At 45.1% G+C, this 17,387-nt stretch overlaps 1 protein-coding gene across 2 annotated transcripts in view; it reads left to right on the top strand.

The window, feature by feature from the left end:
- EVC2 (EvC ciliary complex subunit 2) overlaps positions 1–17,387 on the top strand; it is a 226,967-nt gene that overhangs the window by 95,660 nt on the left and 113,920 nt on the right. For both annotated transcript variants that reach the window (XM_073574499.1, XM_073574500.1), the window contains one exon: positions 16,038–16,268. In XM_073574499.1, coding sequence (XP_073430600.1) covers positions 16,038–16,268 — 231 coding nt within the window. The remainder of the gene's footprint in view (positions 1–16,037; positions 16,269–17,387) is intronic.

The following is a 17,387-nucleotide window of genomic DNA, read 5'->3' as shown; positions in this document are numbered from 1 at the left end:
TATGCACTCTCCCCTCCATCATGTATGTGTGTTTGGATGTCAAGACTGCAATATTTTTGCCATTGGTTTAAATAATAAAAAAAATACTGTTGTAATTTACTTTCTCCCTGCATGTGTTGTTAAGCCATATTTGTCAACTTTAGTGCTGTCAATCCAGGAAATTGCGATGTGTGGTGAATGTTTTTTCCACATTTAAGCCCCATTCCTTTCACATTGTATGTGTTAGAATGCCAAAGCACAATCTCCACCTGGAGCATATATAAGAAACCTTCTGTTTCTGGAATATCTACTATACATAAGGTGGTGTAAGATGGGTGCTGTGCCGGCTCGGCATATCTCCTGCCTTCGGCCTCGCTTATGAGGTCTTTGCACAAATGCGATTTGAATAGCATTTGCCATACACGACTTTTCTCACATTCGTAGGCTTTGCTTGCAGCAGTTTTCTAGAACATCCGCTCTGAATCATTCTTTATTGTCATATTACAAGATGAATAAATGGCTAGCGGGCCCTTGAGGCTTTTAAATTTTGAAAGGTCGCTGTAAACACCAGCTAATGCAGCAAGAAAACACTCGGGTTACGTTCTGATGTACAAAGCAGTTTATCTAATAGAGAAGGGATATACAAAGCCACGGCGGAGGAAAGAAGGAGGAATCCTGAACGGTTTGCACCCCGCTCAATTATTAATAGCGACACATGCCAGGGATTTGTAATCCCCTAAGGTTCATCTTTTATGGCTTTTGCTATTTTCCAGGAGAGGATAGAACTATACTTGTCATTCAGTTTTTAAGAAAGCTAATAATGAAGAAATATGCAAAGTTGTAGAATGTGATTTATCCATTCTTAGGGTGTGTATGCAACCTCTTTTTCAGGAGGTTTCTTCCTGGAACCCACCTGAAAAAGCTCTCAGAAAATGTGAAAAGTAATCAACATACTGTATGCACTGTAATGTAAAAAACGACACCACTATTTTACGGTATGTGTAAAATAAAAAAAAATATGTAGATACTTCAAAAATGCTAAAAAACAATGACAAAGAAGACGCTTATAAAAAACCACCAGCACTTCCCTGAAATTTCGTATGCTTCAAAAACGATGTGGGTATGCCAACGTCTGTAAGATGCTGTGGTGACATACCCTTAAAGTAATTTTTGCAAATTGCAGATATACAATGGGACAAAAGTGATTGGTGATAGTGTTTGGAAGCTGGTTCGCCTCCTCCACAAATCTGAAGAATAAGTGAATTTGAGTTCAAGATTTTGCAGTTGTGGTCCTACGACATTGACATCAATGACAGTGATGAAAATCACTTTGCATAGGTCTCCAAGGTGTTATGTAACTGATTTAAAGCCACCGCATTGGGTGATAATTTATTAAAACTCTTCTGCTCTTTCGTTTAAGTAAATGGAAGGAGTTTCAGGATCCAGACCTCTTAGAGAATGAAGATGGTGCAAAAAAAAAAACCCTATGGCCTTGATTTATTAAAATTTTTATGACAAAATTGGTGTTAAAAAAGTTTAAAAAGTGTCTAAATTATCACAATGCCAAGTTGCCCAAAAATGTGACTTTTGAAAACACATTTCCCTGTCTGTTTTATCACAGGAGTGAGTGATCCAGCAGCATCTGCAGCTCTCTGAGCTCATCATTTCAAGTCAGTGATGTAAGAGATGAGCTTATATGTAACTGACTTGTTTTATGATTAACTCACAGGACTAGTGATGTGGCAGAAACACTCACTCCTGTGATAAAACAGGCAGGGAAATGTGTTACCTCAGAAAACAGCAGCTGTGAGTCCTGGCTTTTTCGTATACTCACTTATCATAAGTGACTAACGCTATCTCCCCTGGCCAGGAGCTGTGGTATGTGTCAATCATGAATCGGAGCAGCTCTATATAGCTGGACTTGGCCATTACGCAGTATATAGCAGAGGCATATTTCTCAGTATAGTAACATTTTTTTTAATTATAAGCAATTGTGATACCTATTTTTCTAAGATCTATTAATTAAAATTCACTTTGTGGGAAAACCATTGAATCTTTCAGTTCTTTTTCAGTTGAGCAGTGCTCTCTGCTTCTTTGTCGTAGTGATTAGAGTTGAGCGAAACGTGTCTGCCAAATTCAGAAATAGCCGACTTTTGTTAAAGTCGGGTTTCGCCGATCGAAACCCGACCATAACGTGAGGTCGTCCATGAGGTCGCTGACTTGAGCGCCAAAGTCGCGTTACCCACAATGCTTCCAGCGCCTTTTCTCATCCAATCATCAAGGACGCACACTGTGGGCAACGCGATTACATAGGCAGCGGCCCCCACCATGTTAGAGAAGGGCATTCAAGTGATTGGCTGGCTTTGTGTGGCGTCACAGTGCCTATAAAAGGCCGTGACCACCGACTGCCATCTTACTTCTGCCGATCTTGGCATAGGTAGAGGTTGCTGCTGCTCGTTCTCAATAGGGAGAGTGTTTAGGCAGGCCAAAAAACAAAAAAAATAGCTTCTGCTGATGGCAAATGTCACTGTACAACACAACAGTATAGTGTGCAGTGACAGGGGAGGATATATTTGTGTGCAGCAGCTCTGTTGGTTATTAGGCTGCCTTATAAGGCTCCCTGATAGCTGCATTGCTGTTTGCACACTGCTGTGCAGAGTGCTTTTTTAAAAGCAAAAATAATTGTATTCCTTTTTTCTGCACAGTTACCAATCCTTCATTTTTTCACACTTTTTTGTGCAGCATCTCTGTTGGTGATTAGGCTGCCTTATAGGCTCCATGATAGCTGCATTGCTGTTTGCACATTACTGTGCAGACTGCTTTTTTAAAAGCAAAAATCCTTTTATTCCTTTTTTTCTGCATAGTAGATACTGAGCGTAAATTTTTTCACACACCGTATAGAGGTGTACGTTCCTCACACACTACCGTGTACCGGCTGGTATCACCGACAAATACATGCTATATGTGTGTGACTCCGTAAAAAAATACACGGAGATTAACATTTTTCCATACATACACCTTATAGAGGTGCCCGATTCTCAAACAGTATCGGATATCTGATGTTCTTATTACGGTCACATCTGTTGTGAGTTCATTTTTCCCTTCACCATTGAGGTCTGATGAACTCCCTCCTCTGGTGAAGGAAGGTAGTGAGGCTGATTACCAAACACCTGGGCAGCTAGATGATGACTGGGTGGCTGGAATTGAGGACTGGATATAAGGCTGCCGACGCCCTTCTTCCTGGCTGGTGATTTTCCTGCTGGATTCTTGGAGACCAGTCTGATTCCTGCATCTCAAAGCTAAGTTTTTCTGCTCTGCTTTGTACTCTTCAGTTTTGTTTTTGTTTTGCCTTGTTTTTTGGGAGTTCTGCCATCCCCGGCCGGGGGTGAGCTGAATTCCATTTTTGTCTCTGATCTGTTGATCTTTTGCTCTGTCTTTAGAATATACCTGAGTGCTGATATAGTCTTTTGAAGCCTAGCGACTTCAGGGCCTGTTTTTCCTATCAGTCGGTTGGCTCATTTTGATAGGGTTTTTGCGGATGGCAGACAGCAGCTTTCCTATCCTGTCCTATGTAGTTAGCTTGGGCCCCATCATTTGCTCAACCTATCTTTCTATCTGTGTTAGTGTTTTCATCTTGCTTCACCGTCATTATATGTTGGGGGCTGCCTATTGCTTTGGGGTCTGCTCTGGGGCAGTTTAGTTTTTCCCCTTTCTGTCTTTAGGCTATGTAGTTCTCCGGCTGTGATCGAGGGGTCTAGGGCACCGTAGGAATCCCCCACGGCTACTGCTAGTTGTTGTGGATAGGTCCAGGGGTCTGCAATCCGATAGCTGCCAACCTCTCTGGTTTTTCTGGACTTAGCTGGTATTTTGTTTTTCCCTCCTTCGGTGACTCATCATAACACACATCTACACAGACACACGGTGTGTGTGTGACAGACACTCCATAAATACATATACGGACATTTCCATTTCTCTATACACCGTATTGAGCTGTCCGATTTTCAAACAGTATCTGATATCTGGTGTTCTTATTACGGTCACTACACAGTCAGCGTGTGTGTGTGACATTCCGTAAATACATATACGGAGATTGACAGTTTCACCAACAACGTATACAGCTGTACACCTCTGATACAGTACCGTATATCTGCTTGTTGGATTACGGTGAAATACAGGGGTTGGACAAAATAATGGAAACACCTAACGTTTTGCATCATAATCTTTGAACATGTTATAAACATGCAAACCGTGACATATGGTAATGTTTTGTAGTTGATTATTTGTGTTATGTGATATGTGTATGTAAATTAACTGTTTGTTTTGCAGAATTGTAAGAACATTGATGAGAACCTGATTCCAATGGCAGACCTCTCGGATTTTCAAAGAGGCCAAATTGTTGGTGCTCGTATGGCAGGCGCTAGTGCAGGGGTGGGGAACGTCCGGCCCGCCATATCATTTGATCAGGCCCGCAGCTGCTCCAGAGCTGCGATCGGGTACCTTGTTGCAGGAGCCAGAGGTGCACTCTTGCTCTGCTTCCTAGCCCCGCCCGCTGGATACCGTGCACTGATACGTGCACGCACTGACGGGGACTGAGCACACCCCGCTGGATCCCAGCGGCCCCCGCGCACTGATACTAATAAAGAGGATGAGTAACCACGCGCCAGAGTGTGAGCTGCTCTGGACTGGTCTGTGGCCTGCCTCCCCGGCCTGCCTTCTTCATCACCCCAGCGTGCCATCTTCATCACCCCGGTCACCGGTGCAGTGGTGACCGTGTGCTGCTGTGTGTGCGGTGCGGGGCCTGGGGGCCATTCAGGAGTCACTGTGTTCAACACCAGGTCAGTATAGGCTGCTTAATGGGGACATGTGCTGCCTAATGGGGACATGTGCTGCCTAATGGGGACCTGTGCTGCCTATTGGGGAGATGTGCTGCCTATTGGGGACCTGTGCTGCCTAATGGGGACCTGTGCTGCCTAATGGGGACATGTGCTGCCTAATGGGGACATTTGCCTGCCTATTGTGGTCTGGTGCTGCCTAATGGGGACCTGTGCTGCCTAATGGGGACCTGTGCTGCCTATTGGGGACCTGTGCTGCCTAATGGGGACATTTGCCTGCCTATTGGGGACATGTGCTTCCTATTGGGGACCTGTGCTGCCTAATGGGGACATTTGCCTGCCTATTGGGGACCTATGCTGCCTAATGGGGACCTGTGCTGCCTATTGGGGACCTGTGCTGCCTAATGGGGACATTTGTCTGCCTATTGGGGACAGTTACCTGCCTATTGGGGACCTGTGGACCTGTGCTGCCTATTGGGGACCTATACTGCCTATTTGGCACCTGTGCTGTCTAATGGGGACATTTGCCTGCCTAATGGGGACATTTGCCTGCCTATTGGGGACCTATGCTGCCTAATGGGGACCTGTGCTGCCTATTGGGGACCTGTGCTGCCTAATGGGGACATTTGTCTGCCTATTGGGGACAGTTACCTGCCTATTGGGGACCTGTGGACCTGTGCTGCTTATTGGGGACCTATACTGCCTATTGGGCACCTGTGCTGCCTATTGGGGACCTGTGCTGCCTAATGGGGACATTTACCTGCCTATTGGGGACATTTTTCTGCCTATTGGGAGCCTGTGCTGCCTAATGGGGACATTTTCCTGCCTATTGGGGACAGTTACCTGCCTGTTGTGGACCTGTGCTGCCTATTGGGGACCTATACTGCCTATTGGGGACCTATACTGCCTATTGAGCACCTGTGCTGTCTAATGGGGACCTGTGCTGCCTAATGGTGACATTTACCTGCCTATTGGGGACCTCAGAGATTTAGTTTTCATTGCCTTAGCTGCATGATTTATGGCTGCTGGACAGCCGGAATACATGTCAGGAATGCCTGTTTGTTAAGGAATCCCCACATGTTTTCAGGCTGACCAGCAGCTGCAAATCATGCAAATGCATCAATAGAAACTAAACCTCCGAGCACGCCAAAATACTCAGAGGGCACCCGAGCATGCACGGAAAAACCCGAGCAATGAGTATACTCGCTCATCATTATTAATAATTTTATGTGGCCCCCGAACGCTATTATGAAGTTCCAAATGGCGCTCGACAGAAAAAAGGTTCCCCACCCCTGCGCTAGTGTAACAGAAAGTTCCTGAATGCTTGGCGTGTCAAGAGGTACTGTCTCCAAAGTAATGACTGCGTTTGAAAGAGAAGGAAAAACGTCCGCAGCAATGCACAGGTCCGGCCGAAAGTCGAAGACTGAGAGAGACCGTCTGACTCTAAAGCGAATTGTGAGAAAGGATCGCAAGACCACGGCTCCGAAAATCGCTGTTGAGCTCAATGAACACCTACAGAACCCAGTTTCCACAAAAACTGTTCATCGGGAGCTGCACAAATCCGGATTCCACGGAAAAGCTGCAATTCGAAAACCGCTGCTCTCAACAACAAATGTTTCCAAGTGTTTAGAGTGGTGTAGAAACCTCCAGAATTGGTCCCTCAAGCAGAGGAAACATGTGATATTCTCAGGCGAATCATCGTTTACCCTGTTTCCAACCTCCGGCCGAGTGTACGTTTGGAGACAGCCGAAAAAAGCATTCCATCCAGACTGCCTTCTCCCAACCGTAAAACATGGCGGAGGTTCTGTGATGATTTGGGGTGCTATTTCGTGGAGATCCGCCGGGCCAATGATATCCTTTCATGGAAGAATTAACAGCCGAGATTATTTAGGCATTTTGGGCGACCAACTGCATCCTATGGTTCAAGTACTGTTCCCGGAGGGGAATGCCATCTTTCAGGATGATAATGCACCAATTCATACAGCTAAAATTGTTAAAGCATGGCACGAGGAACATTGTAATGAAGTTGAGCATCTCATCTGGCCCCCACAATCCCCAGACCTCAACATTATTGAGCATTTATGGTTGATTTTAGAGATTCAAGTTAGACTTCGATTTCCGCCGCCATCGTCGCTCAAAGAACTGGAGGATGTTTTAACTGTAGAGAGGGCTAAAATTCCTTTGGAAACAATTCACACCTTGTATGAATCCATACCTCTGAGAATTGAGGCTGTAATCGCCGCCAAAGGTGGACCTACACCATATTAAACTAACTTTTGTTGATGTTTCCAGGTGTTTCTATTATTTTTTCCAACCCCTGTACATACTGGGTGAGCGTCTGTGACTCTCAAAATATATACGGAGATTTCACTTCTTACATACACCTTACACAGCTGTACGCTACTCATACAGTACCATTTCTCTGCTGGTATTTTTGGTACATTTTCCCAAACATGAGGAAGTCTGGTGGAAGAGGCCGTGGACGTGGGGGGGGGGCGCAGCTGGTACTGATGGTGGTGGTGCATCGGCTGGTTCTGGCAAAAGCACAATAGCAGCTAAGGCAGGAGGTGTTGAGACTGCGTCATCGTCTGGCGCAAGAAGGCCTTTAAGGTTCCCTTTTCTGGGAGTAGGTAAACCGCTTTTAAAGCCGGAGCATCAGGAACAGGTTTTGGCTTACATTGCCAAAACAGCCTCCAGCTCTATTGCCTCCTCTTCTGAAGTTACAAAAACTGCAAGCACAGAGTCATCAGTGCAGGCCTCTGGTCAGGAACAACACCTTTCCTTGTGTCCTTCACCCACACCAAAAGTGAAGGATGCTGCAGCACACACTTCAGATTACTCCATGGAGCTCTTTTCACATACCATTCCTGGGTTATCAAGTCAAATCCTGAATTCCCCAGTCCAAGATGAATCTGATATGGAGTGCACTGATGCACAGCCACTGCTAGATGAATCTGCTGTTACATTCACCCACAGCACCACATTGCCCTCGCACTCTACTGAGCCCGAATCAGACCCTAATGAAACTCAGGTGCCCCTTCCCGCATACTATTCCACCTTATATGGTGACACAGAGGAAGGTGCAGATGACATTTAAGAGGAGGTCATGGATGACCCAGTTGTTGACCCGGATTGGCATCCATTGGGGGAAGAGGGTGCTGGTGACAATAGGTCAGAACAGGAGAAGGATCCGCAGCAGGCATCGTCATCGCAGCAGCGGTTATCCAGCAGACCCGTAGCTGTCAAAAAACTTGGCAAGAAAACTAAAAGAGTTGCAGGACAGCTTGGCCAGACGGTCAAATTAGCACAGCCTGCAAGCCCTGAAAATTTGTATCATAGTAGGAAGAGTGCAGTGTACCACTTTTTTGAACAAAATCCTACTGATGACGCAAAGGTTATCTGTAAGAAGTGCCAAAGGACCTTTAGCAGAGGGAAAAAACTAAGAAATTTGAATACCAGTTGCATGCTTAGACATTTAATCAACATGCACTTGCAAGCGTGGACGGACTACAAAACCTCAGGTAGCACATGTGCACCTGCTCCGACTGAAGTTAGCTGGCAACGCTCCATCGCTTCCCCCACTGTAAGGCCACCGCTAAGCACACCACTATCAAGAAATGTTGAGGTGTTGTCGCTATGCCAAAGCAATCAGACAGTCACAATATTTTCGCGAGGAAACACTGAATCTAGGCCATCAACACCCTCACCATCACCAACCCCTTCTCAGTCCATCATGTCCTATGCTACTTCCCTCATATGCAGCTCTCAAGTCCTGCTCATCCTACCAGACACTCTGAGTGGGATAAGAAAGTACTCATCCTCTCATCCGCATACACTGGCTTTGAACGCCTACATTGCCAAACTGATCTCATTAGAGATGATGCCCTTCCGTTTTGGTAGAAAGCGAAGTTTTCCGAGAGCTCATGGCCTACGCTGTCCCATGCTTTGACCTACCCAGTCGGCACTTCTTTTCACGAAAAGCCATCCCTGCCCTCCACCGGCATGTGAAAGACCACATTGTCCATGCACTAAAACAGTCAGTGAGTGGAAAGATGCACCTCACAACAGATGCATGGACCAGTAGGCATGGCCAGGGCCATTACGTGTCCATCACTGCGCACTGAGTTAATGTGGTGGATGCAGGCTCCACAGGGAACAGCGGCGGTGGAACAGTGCTGCCTAGCCCACGGTATAGGAAACAGTTGGCTGTAGGCATTCGACCCTCCTCCTCCAGAAGTGAAAGCTCGTCGACAGAGTGCAGTCGCACGAGCACTCCATCCACATCGGTCAGTGTTGCACACGAGGTGTCCCACTATCGAACAGCTAGTGCTAAGCGGCAGCAGGCTGTTTTAAAAATGATGTCTTTGGGCGACAGTAGACACACCGCGGAGGTACTGGCCGAGTACTTGCATCGACAAACTGAGTCATGGCTGGGCAGTCTACATCTTGAGCCAGGCAAGGTAGTCAGTGATAATGGGCGGAATTTTGTGGCAGCCGTAGCCCTTTCAAAACTCACACATATACCTTGCGTGGCTTACACCTTGAACCTGGTGGTGCAGTGCTTCCTAAATAATTATCCGGAATTAACAGCCCTGCTCCATAAGGTGCTCGCACATCCGTCGCTCAAACGTCCACTCCAGTCGTATGCAGAAGCTGCAGCGATCACTCAACGTCCCCAAGCACCGCCTAATCATAGACGTTGCTACAAGATGGAGCTCCACCATGCACATGGTTGAGAGGCTGTGCGAACAGAGGCATGCTGTAATGCATTTGTGGGAGGATACACGGGCAGGCAGTTTGAGGGCAGACATGGAATTGTCGGGCGTGCAGTGGTCAAAGCTGAAAGACCTCTGTAAAGTCCTTCAGTGTTTTGAGGAATGCACACGGCTGGTAAGCGCAGACGACGCCATCATAAGCATGAGCATACCACTTATGCGTCTGCTCATGCAAACTTTGACGCACATTAAGGATCAGGCGTCTGCAGTTGAGGAGCAACAGGGGGAGGAGGAGGGAAGCCTTGATGACAGTCAGCCATTGTCTGGTCAGGGAACTGGCGTGGACGAGGTGGAGGAAGAAGAGGAAGATGAGGAGGAGGATGAAGGGGATTATTATTTTGGGGAGGAGGATGCTCCTCAGGGGGCAAGAGAACATGTGGGCGTACCAAGGTCAGGTACAGGGTTTGTGCGTGAATGGAGGGATGTGGATTTGCCAGAAAGTGCTCCTCCACCCACCACTGGCAGTGCAGCATTGACACCTGGAACCTTGGCCCACATGTGTGACTATGCCTTGCGAATCCTAAAAAGGGACCCCCGCATTGCCAAAATAATGAGGGATGACGACCACTGGTTGGCCAGCATCCTCGATCCACGCTATAAAGTCAAATTACACAACATCATGCTACAGGAGAACCTAGAGCTTATATTGGCTAACAAACAAGCAACTCTGGTAAACAGGTTGTTTGAGGCATTCCCAGCACACAGCAATGGAGCTGGTTCTCCCACGAGCCGTAGTGGGTAAAATGGAAGAGGTGTTCGTGGTGCACACAGCCGAACTGGCGTTGGAGACAGGGGTTTCCTGACCATGTTGTGGTCTGATTTCTCAAGTCCCACGCACACGACAGCTAATACAGAATCAATTGCAAGTGACAGGAGACAGCAGTTGTCAAGTATGGTTACAAACTACTTCTCCCATATCAAGGTGCTGGTAGTGTGCTATCTGAAAGAGTCTTCAGTGCTGCTGGATCAATCCTGACAGAAAAAGGACCCGTCTGTCGACCCAAAATGTTGATGATCTAACCTTCGTTAAAATGAACCATGCATGGGTTTCAAAAGATTTTGTCCCACCCTCCCCTGATAACACATAGGGGGACATTCAGGTTATAGAGCGCGATGACATCACGTCTGTATGCCCTCTACCGAAACAGTACAAGTGCAGAGAGCTTTAAAATGGCAATGCTGAGGAGTCCAGAGTAGAGAAATGCCCAGCGAGGAGAGGTACAGTTGTGGCCAAAAGTATTGACACCCCTGCAATTCTGTCAGATAATACTAGGTTTCTTCCTGAAAATGATTGCAAACACAAATTCTTTGGTATTATTATCTTCATTTAATTTGTCTTAAATGAAAAAACACAAAAAGAATTGTCCTAAAGTCAAATTGGATATAATTCCACACCAAACATAAAAAAGAGGGTGGACAAAAGTATTGGCACTGTTTGAAAAATCATGTGATGCTTCTATAATTTGTGTAATTAACAGCACCTGTAACTTACCTGTGGCACCTAACAGTTGTTGGCAATAACTAAATCACCCTTGCAGCCAGTTGACATGGATTAAAGTTGACTCAACCTCTGTCCTGTGTCCTTGTGTGTACCACATTGAGCATGGAGAAAAGAAAGAAGACCAAAGAACTGTCTGAGGACTTGAGAAACCAAATTGTGAGGAAGCATGAGCAATCTCAAGGCTACAAGTCCATCTCCAAAGACCAGAATGTTCCTGTGTCTACCGTGCACAGTGTCATCAAGAATTTTAAAGCCCATGGCACTGTGGCTAACCTCCCTAGATATGGACGGAAAAGAAAAATTGACAAGAGATTTCAACGCAAGATTGTGCGGATGTTGGATAAAGAACCTCGACTAACATCCTAACAAGTTCAAGCTGCCCTGCAGTCCGAGGGTACAACAGTGTCAACCTGTACTATCCGTCGGCGTCTGAATGAAAAGGGACTGTATGGTAGGAGACCCAGGAAGACCCCACTTCTTACCCCGAGACATAAAAAAGCCAGGCTGGAGTTTGCCAAAACTTACCTGAAAAAGCCTAAAACGTTTTGGAAGAATGTTCTCTGGTCAGATGAGACAAAAGTAGAGCTTTTTGGGCAAAGGCATCAACATAGAGTTTACAGGAGAAAAAAGAGGCATTCAAAGAAAAGAATACGGTCCCTACAGTCAAACATAGCGGAGGTTCCCTGATGTTTTGGGGTTGCTTTGATGCCTCTGGCACTGGACTGCTTGACCGTGTGCATAGCATTATGAAGTCTGAAGACTACCAACAAATTTTGCAGCATAATGTAGGGCCCAATGTGAGAAAGCTGGGTCTCCCTCAGAGGTCATGGGTCTTCCAGCAGGACAATGACCCAAAACACACTTCAAAAATCACTAGAAAATGGTTTGAGAGAAAGCACTGGAGACTTCTAAGGTGGCCAGCAATGAGTCCAGACCTGAATCCCATAGAACACCTGTGGAGAGATCTAAAAATGGCAGTTTGGAGAAGGCATCCTTCAAATATCAGGGACCTGGAGCAGTTTGCCAAAGAAGAATGGTCTAAAATTCCAGCAGAGCATTGTAAGAAACTCATTGATGGTTACCGGAAGCGGTTGGTCGCAGTTATTTTGGCTAAAGGTTGTGCAACCAAGTATTAGGCTGAGGGTGCCAATTCTTTTGTCTGGCCCATTTTTGGAGTTTTGTTTGAAATGATCAATGTTTTGCTTTTTGCTTCATTCTCTTTTGTGTTTTTTCATTTAAGACAAATTAAATGAAGATAATAATACAACAGAATTTGTTTGCAATCATTTTCAGGAAGAAACTGAGTATTATCTGACAGAATTGCAGGGGTGTCAATACTTTGGCCACAACTGTATTTTAATTTTTTTAAATGTTGGGAGCACTTTTTACAGAGCGATATACACTAGAGAATGATATATGGGGCCCATCATACACTGGAGCATCATCCATTTGGCCCATCATATACTGGAGCATTCCAAATGGGGGACATCAGACACTGGAGCAGCATTTACAGGGCCCATTATACATTGGAGCATTAGAAATGGGGCCCATTATATGTGGAGCATAATTTGGGCCCATAACACACTGGAGCATCGTCCATGGGGACCAACATATACTGGAGCATTCCAAATGGGGGACATCAGACACTGGAGCAGCATTTACGGGGCCCATTATACATTGGAGCATTAGAAATGGGGCCCATTATATATGGAGCATAATTTGGGCCCATAACACACTGGAGCATCGTCCATGGGGACCAACATTCATCATATACTGTATGGAACATTATACACTCACTGGCCACTTTATTAGGTACACCATGCTAGTAAGGGGTTGGACCCCCTTTTGCCTTCAGAACTGCCTCAATTCTTCGTGGCAGAGATTCAACAAGGTGCTGGAAGCATTCCTCAGAGATTTTGGACCATATTGACATGATGGCATCACACAGTTGGCGCAGATTTGTCGGCTGCACATCCCTGATGCGAATCTCCCGTTCCACCACATCCCAAAGATGCTCTATTGGATTGAGATCTGGTGACTGAGGAGGCCATTTGAGTACAGTAAACTCATTGTCATGTTCAAGAAACCAATCTGAGATGATTCGAGCTTTATGACATGGCGCATTATCCTGCTGAAAGTAGCCATCAGATGTTGGGTACATTGTGGTCATAAAGGGATGGACATGGTCAGCAACAATACTCAGGTAGGCTGTGGCGTTGCAACGATGCTCAATTGGTACCAAGGGGCCCAAAGAGTGCACAGAAAAAATTCCCCACACCATGACACCACCACCACCAGCCTGAACCGTTGATACAAGGCAGGATGGATCCATGCTTTCATGTTGTTTACGCCAAATTCTGACCCTACCATCCGAATGTCGCAGCAGAAATCGAGACTCATCAGACCAGGCAACGTTTTTCCAATCTTCTACTGTCCAATTTCGATGAGCTTGTGCAAATTGTAGCCTCAATTTCCTGTTCTTAGCTGAGAGGAGTGGTACCCAGTGTGGTCTTCTGCTGCTGTAGCCCATCTGCCTCAAAGTTCGACGCTCTGTGCGTTCAGAGATGCTCTTCTGCCTAACTTGGTTGTAACGGGTGGCCATTTGAGTCAATGTTGCCTTTCTATCAGCTCGAACCAGTCTGCCCATTCTCCTCTGACCTCTGGCATCAACATGGCATTTCCGGCCACAGAACTGCCGCTCACTGGTTTTTTTTTTCTTTTTCGGACCATTCTCTGTAAACCCTAGAGATGGTTGTGCGTGAAAATCCCAGTAGATCAGCAGTTTCTGAAATACTCAGACCAGCCCTTCTGGCACCAACAATCATGCCACGTTCAAAGGCACTCAAATCACCTTTCTTCCCCATACTGATGCTCGGTTTGAACTGCAGGAGATTGTCTTGACCATGTCTACATGCCTAAATGCACTGAGTTGCCGCCATGTGATTGGCTGATTAGAAATTAAGTCTTAACACACAGTTGGACAGGTGTACCTAATAAAGTGGCCAGTGAGTGTATGGGACCAATTATTCTGTATGGAGAAATATATGGGGCTCATTATTCTGTATTGCGCACTATGTGGTGGCCATAATACTGTATGGAGTAATATACTGTCCGTTTTTTGAGCTATTATAGAATTTAAAATGGATAGCAGTCATGTCATGTAAGCAGTGAAGTATTTTTCATTGTACTATACCTATATTTCTGTGCCATATCGGAGCATTATGAATTGTGGTATGTGTTAAAAGGGCCCACTGACACTCTTTGGCCCAGGGCACACGAAAACCTGCCGCCAGCCCTACCCCCCCACAATTTGAGCCAAATAACCCCCAGTTTTCAATGCGTAACTATTATTATAAAGTAAATTAAGGTTGCCAAGCTTAAGTAATAAAAATTGATGTTGTTGGCATTGAAATGGGCACTGTAGATGTGTTTAGTGTCCTCCACTCCCTGCCGACTTTGCTTCCCCATTGACTTGCACTGGGTTTCGTGTTTCAGTCGGACCCCGACTTTTCCCTATAGTCTGCCGATTTCGTTCGACCCGACTTTTAAGAAAGTCCGGCGCCTGCGTACTGCAGTATTCTGCTCTGCCCTCAACAGAGCAGAGCAGTGCGCCTGCGCCGGAGCCACGACAGGCAGCAAAGAAGAGGACATCACCGTTAGAAGATGGGAGGTGCCGGACCGCAACACCCACCGGATCAAGACCGGAGCGCCCCCGGGGAGTATAATCTAACTCCTTTTTCTTCTCTTTCAGGTTACATCGGAGGCTTATCTATAGCATTACTGAATGCTGTAGATAAACCCCTGATGTCGGTGCCGGCAGCGTATATTCGAAAAATGAGGTGACAGATTCCTTTTAAGCCATATCTTTCCTACATTGTAACTTGATGATATGCTGGTTAAGCTATGTTCACATGTCAAGTAATCATCTGTTAGAACGGATCCAGCAGAAATCTGTTGACAAAAGTCGTGAGGACACAACTTTTTTGTCTGGCTAAAACAAATTTTTACAACTGACTCCGTTTTTTATCATTGAAGTCTATGGAAAACGGATCTGTTTTCTTCCATTTGAAACTGATCCAGTAAGCAAAAAAACATATTCTTTCCAAATGGAAGAAAAACAGATTGCTATTTAACGGATCCGTTTTCCATATAGACTTCAATGTTAAAAAAACCGGATCCAGTTAAAATAATTTTTTTAGCCGGACAAAAAACTTGCGTTTGCTCGAGGCACACACATAGGATGGGATAAGAATCACTGGGCTGTTAAGAAATCCAGAGAGAGCGTGTGGAAATTACTATTATCCGTGGCAAAAGGGATCCAATGGTACAAAAAGTGGTGGATGTAGAGGAATGTGAGCTCACTGATTGGCTTTTTTCGTAACCAGAAAAACACTTTCAGTTCTTCCTTTAATATTATATCTAACTGAGTGTGTCTTGTTTTTGTTTTATTTAAAACACCGTGCACCCAGGGAACCCAGAAAACACCTTTAAATCTTGATCAATATTTGGCTGACAGATATGAAAGGTATTTCGCCACCGCAGTACGTTTTGACTGATGAGGGTCATTTCCACACTGAGTTCTGGTCATGTTGTAAGGTTTTAATGAAGGATGGATGTTGACTTCTATGGTAGCTTGCTCTCCTAGGGTGTTCTTGCGGGTTCTTTCATTCTGTGTATATATGTACACAATATATACTGCCATTGTGTTAGCCAATCTTCGCATAACTCAAGTTTAAAGTTAATCTGTCCCGAGATGTATATGACCTATTAATATGGGCATTCAGGTAGGACTAATGTAATGTTTCTACTACCTGTATGGCTGTATGCCTATATTAACTGGTCATATACTTTCCCGTGGTGACAGATTTCCCTTTAATTTGACCAGTCTCTGCTTTTATTTTCATGATTGTAGAAGAGCTTTTCTCTTGTCCCGGTTCTCTTCTACTGCAGGCTCTCTCTGAATACCGAGCACTTCTTGACAAGCTGCATGGCCTTGAGAGGACTGAATTGAAGAGGGAACTTTTATTCAGGCAAGAAGAAGAGTTTGCCAAGTCTTACAGACAACTGGATATCAGTCACAGAACCGACCTTCATAAGATGTTTTTTGACCAAGTATCGAGTTTAGTGAAAACTCAACCTGAGATGCAGAGGACTCTGATTGAACACTATCTGACGGCTCAGGTAAAAAGATGTCAATATTAAATATTACTTTTGCCTTCAGTTGATGAGCTGTAATACTCCATGCTGCAACAGGAAGATTCCGATCAGCCAGTATGACTGAGGGCTCCTGTGTTCTCCATTAGAGAGTCACTGCCACACTTTTCTGGCAGCGGCTTATCTCTGAAGGTCGGATCCTTATCCTCCCCTGAAATCTTCTGTTCTGGAAGTGTCCTGAGGCCCCCATACACACTGTTGGCCAATCACAATATTGGTGGGTTTGGACAGCTTGAGTCTAATGCATATGGGGGCCTTTACTTTTACCAAAAAAGAATGCAGTACAGCCACAAACCCAACTCGTTGAACTTCTCAATTTGGGTATTTTCAAGCATTGCATGCTTGATGCTAATTTTCCACCCAGATTTGCTTGTAGAAATCTTTAGCCTAATACGCTACAGCTACTAGAATGAGATTTCAACAATTTTCACAAAAGATTGCTGAAGATATCTGCAGGGAAGTTGACTATGTTTGAGAAAAACGATTTGCAAGACCCTAATCTAGCAGCCTCATCGGTAGTTTGTGGCATCCAGACCAAAGCCCTGCAAACATCTGCCGGCATCTCCACTGCCTTTTCTGATAAGTAGGCACTGCAACGATGATGTTGTGGAAAGGTGCACGTCATGAGGTTGCAGAGTCTTATTAATCAGCATAGGAGCCGGAGATGACGGCCGGTAGCAGATGGCTCACAGCACTCTTGTCTGGATGCCAAGGACTTCCGAAGTGGCCGCTGTAGCAGGGACTTGCAAATCACGTATTACAATGTTATAACCTTTACGTTTATTTGATGTTACATATATTTATTGTACCTTACTCCATATATGTCTATTGGTGGCCACATGTGTTATACAAACATGATATGATATGTACCATGACTATTGACACACATATATATATATATATATATATATATTTGATAGAGATATAGATAGTAGAATAGCCGATAATTCAGTTGTTGGCTTCTGTAAAATAATTGCAAAGCAGACAGGATATGACCCATGGTTTACATACAGTAAACCATTGCATATCATTTCGATTTATATGTCCCTGACTACTAATGTTATTAGTGTATGTGTGTAAAAATGT

The sequence above is a fragment of the Dendrobates tinctorius genome, unplaced genomic scaffold, assembly GCF_039654945.1.
Source record: "Dendrobates tinctorius isolate UK_male_01 unplaced genomic scaffold, ASM3965494v1 ptg000039l, whole genome shotgun sequence".
Taxonomy (NCBI): domain Eukaryota; kingdom Metazoa; phylum Chordata; class Amphibia; order Anura; family Dendrobatidae; genus Dendrobates; species Dendrobates tinctorius.
The sequence above is the reverse complement of the archived record's forward strand: the minus strand, read 5'-3'. Positions and strand labels throughout refer to the sequence as shown.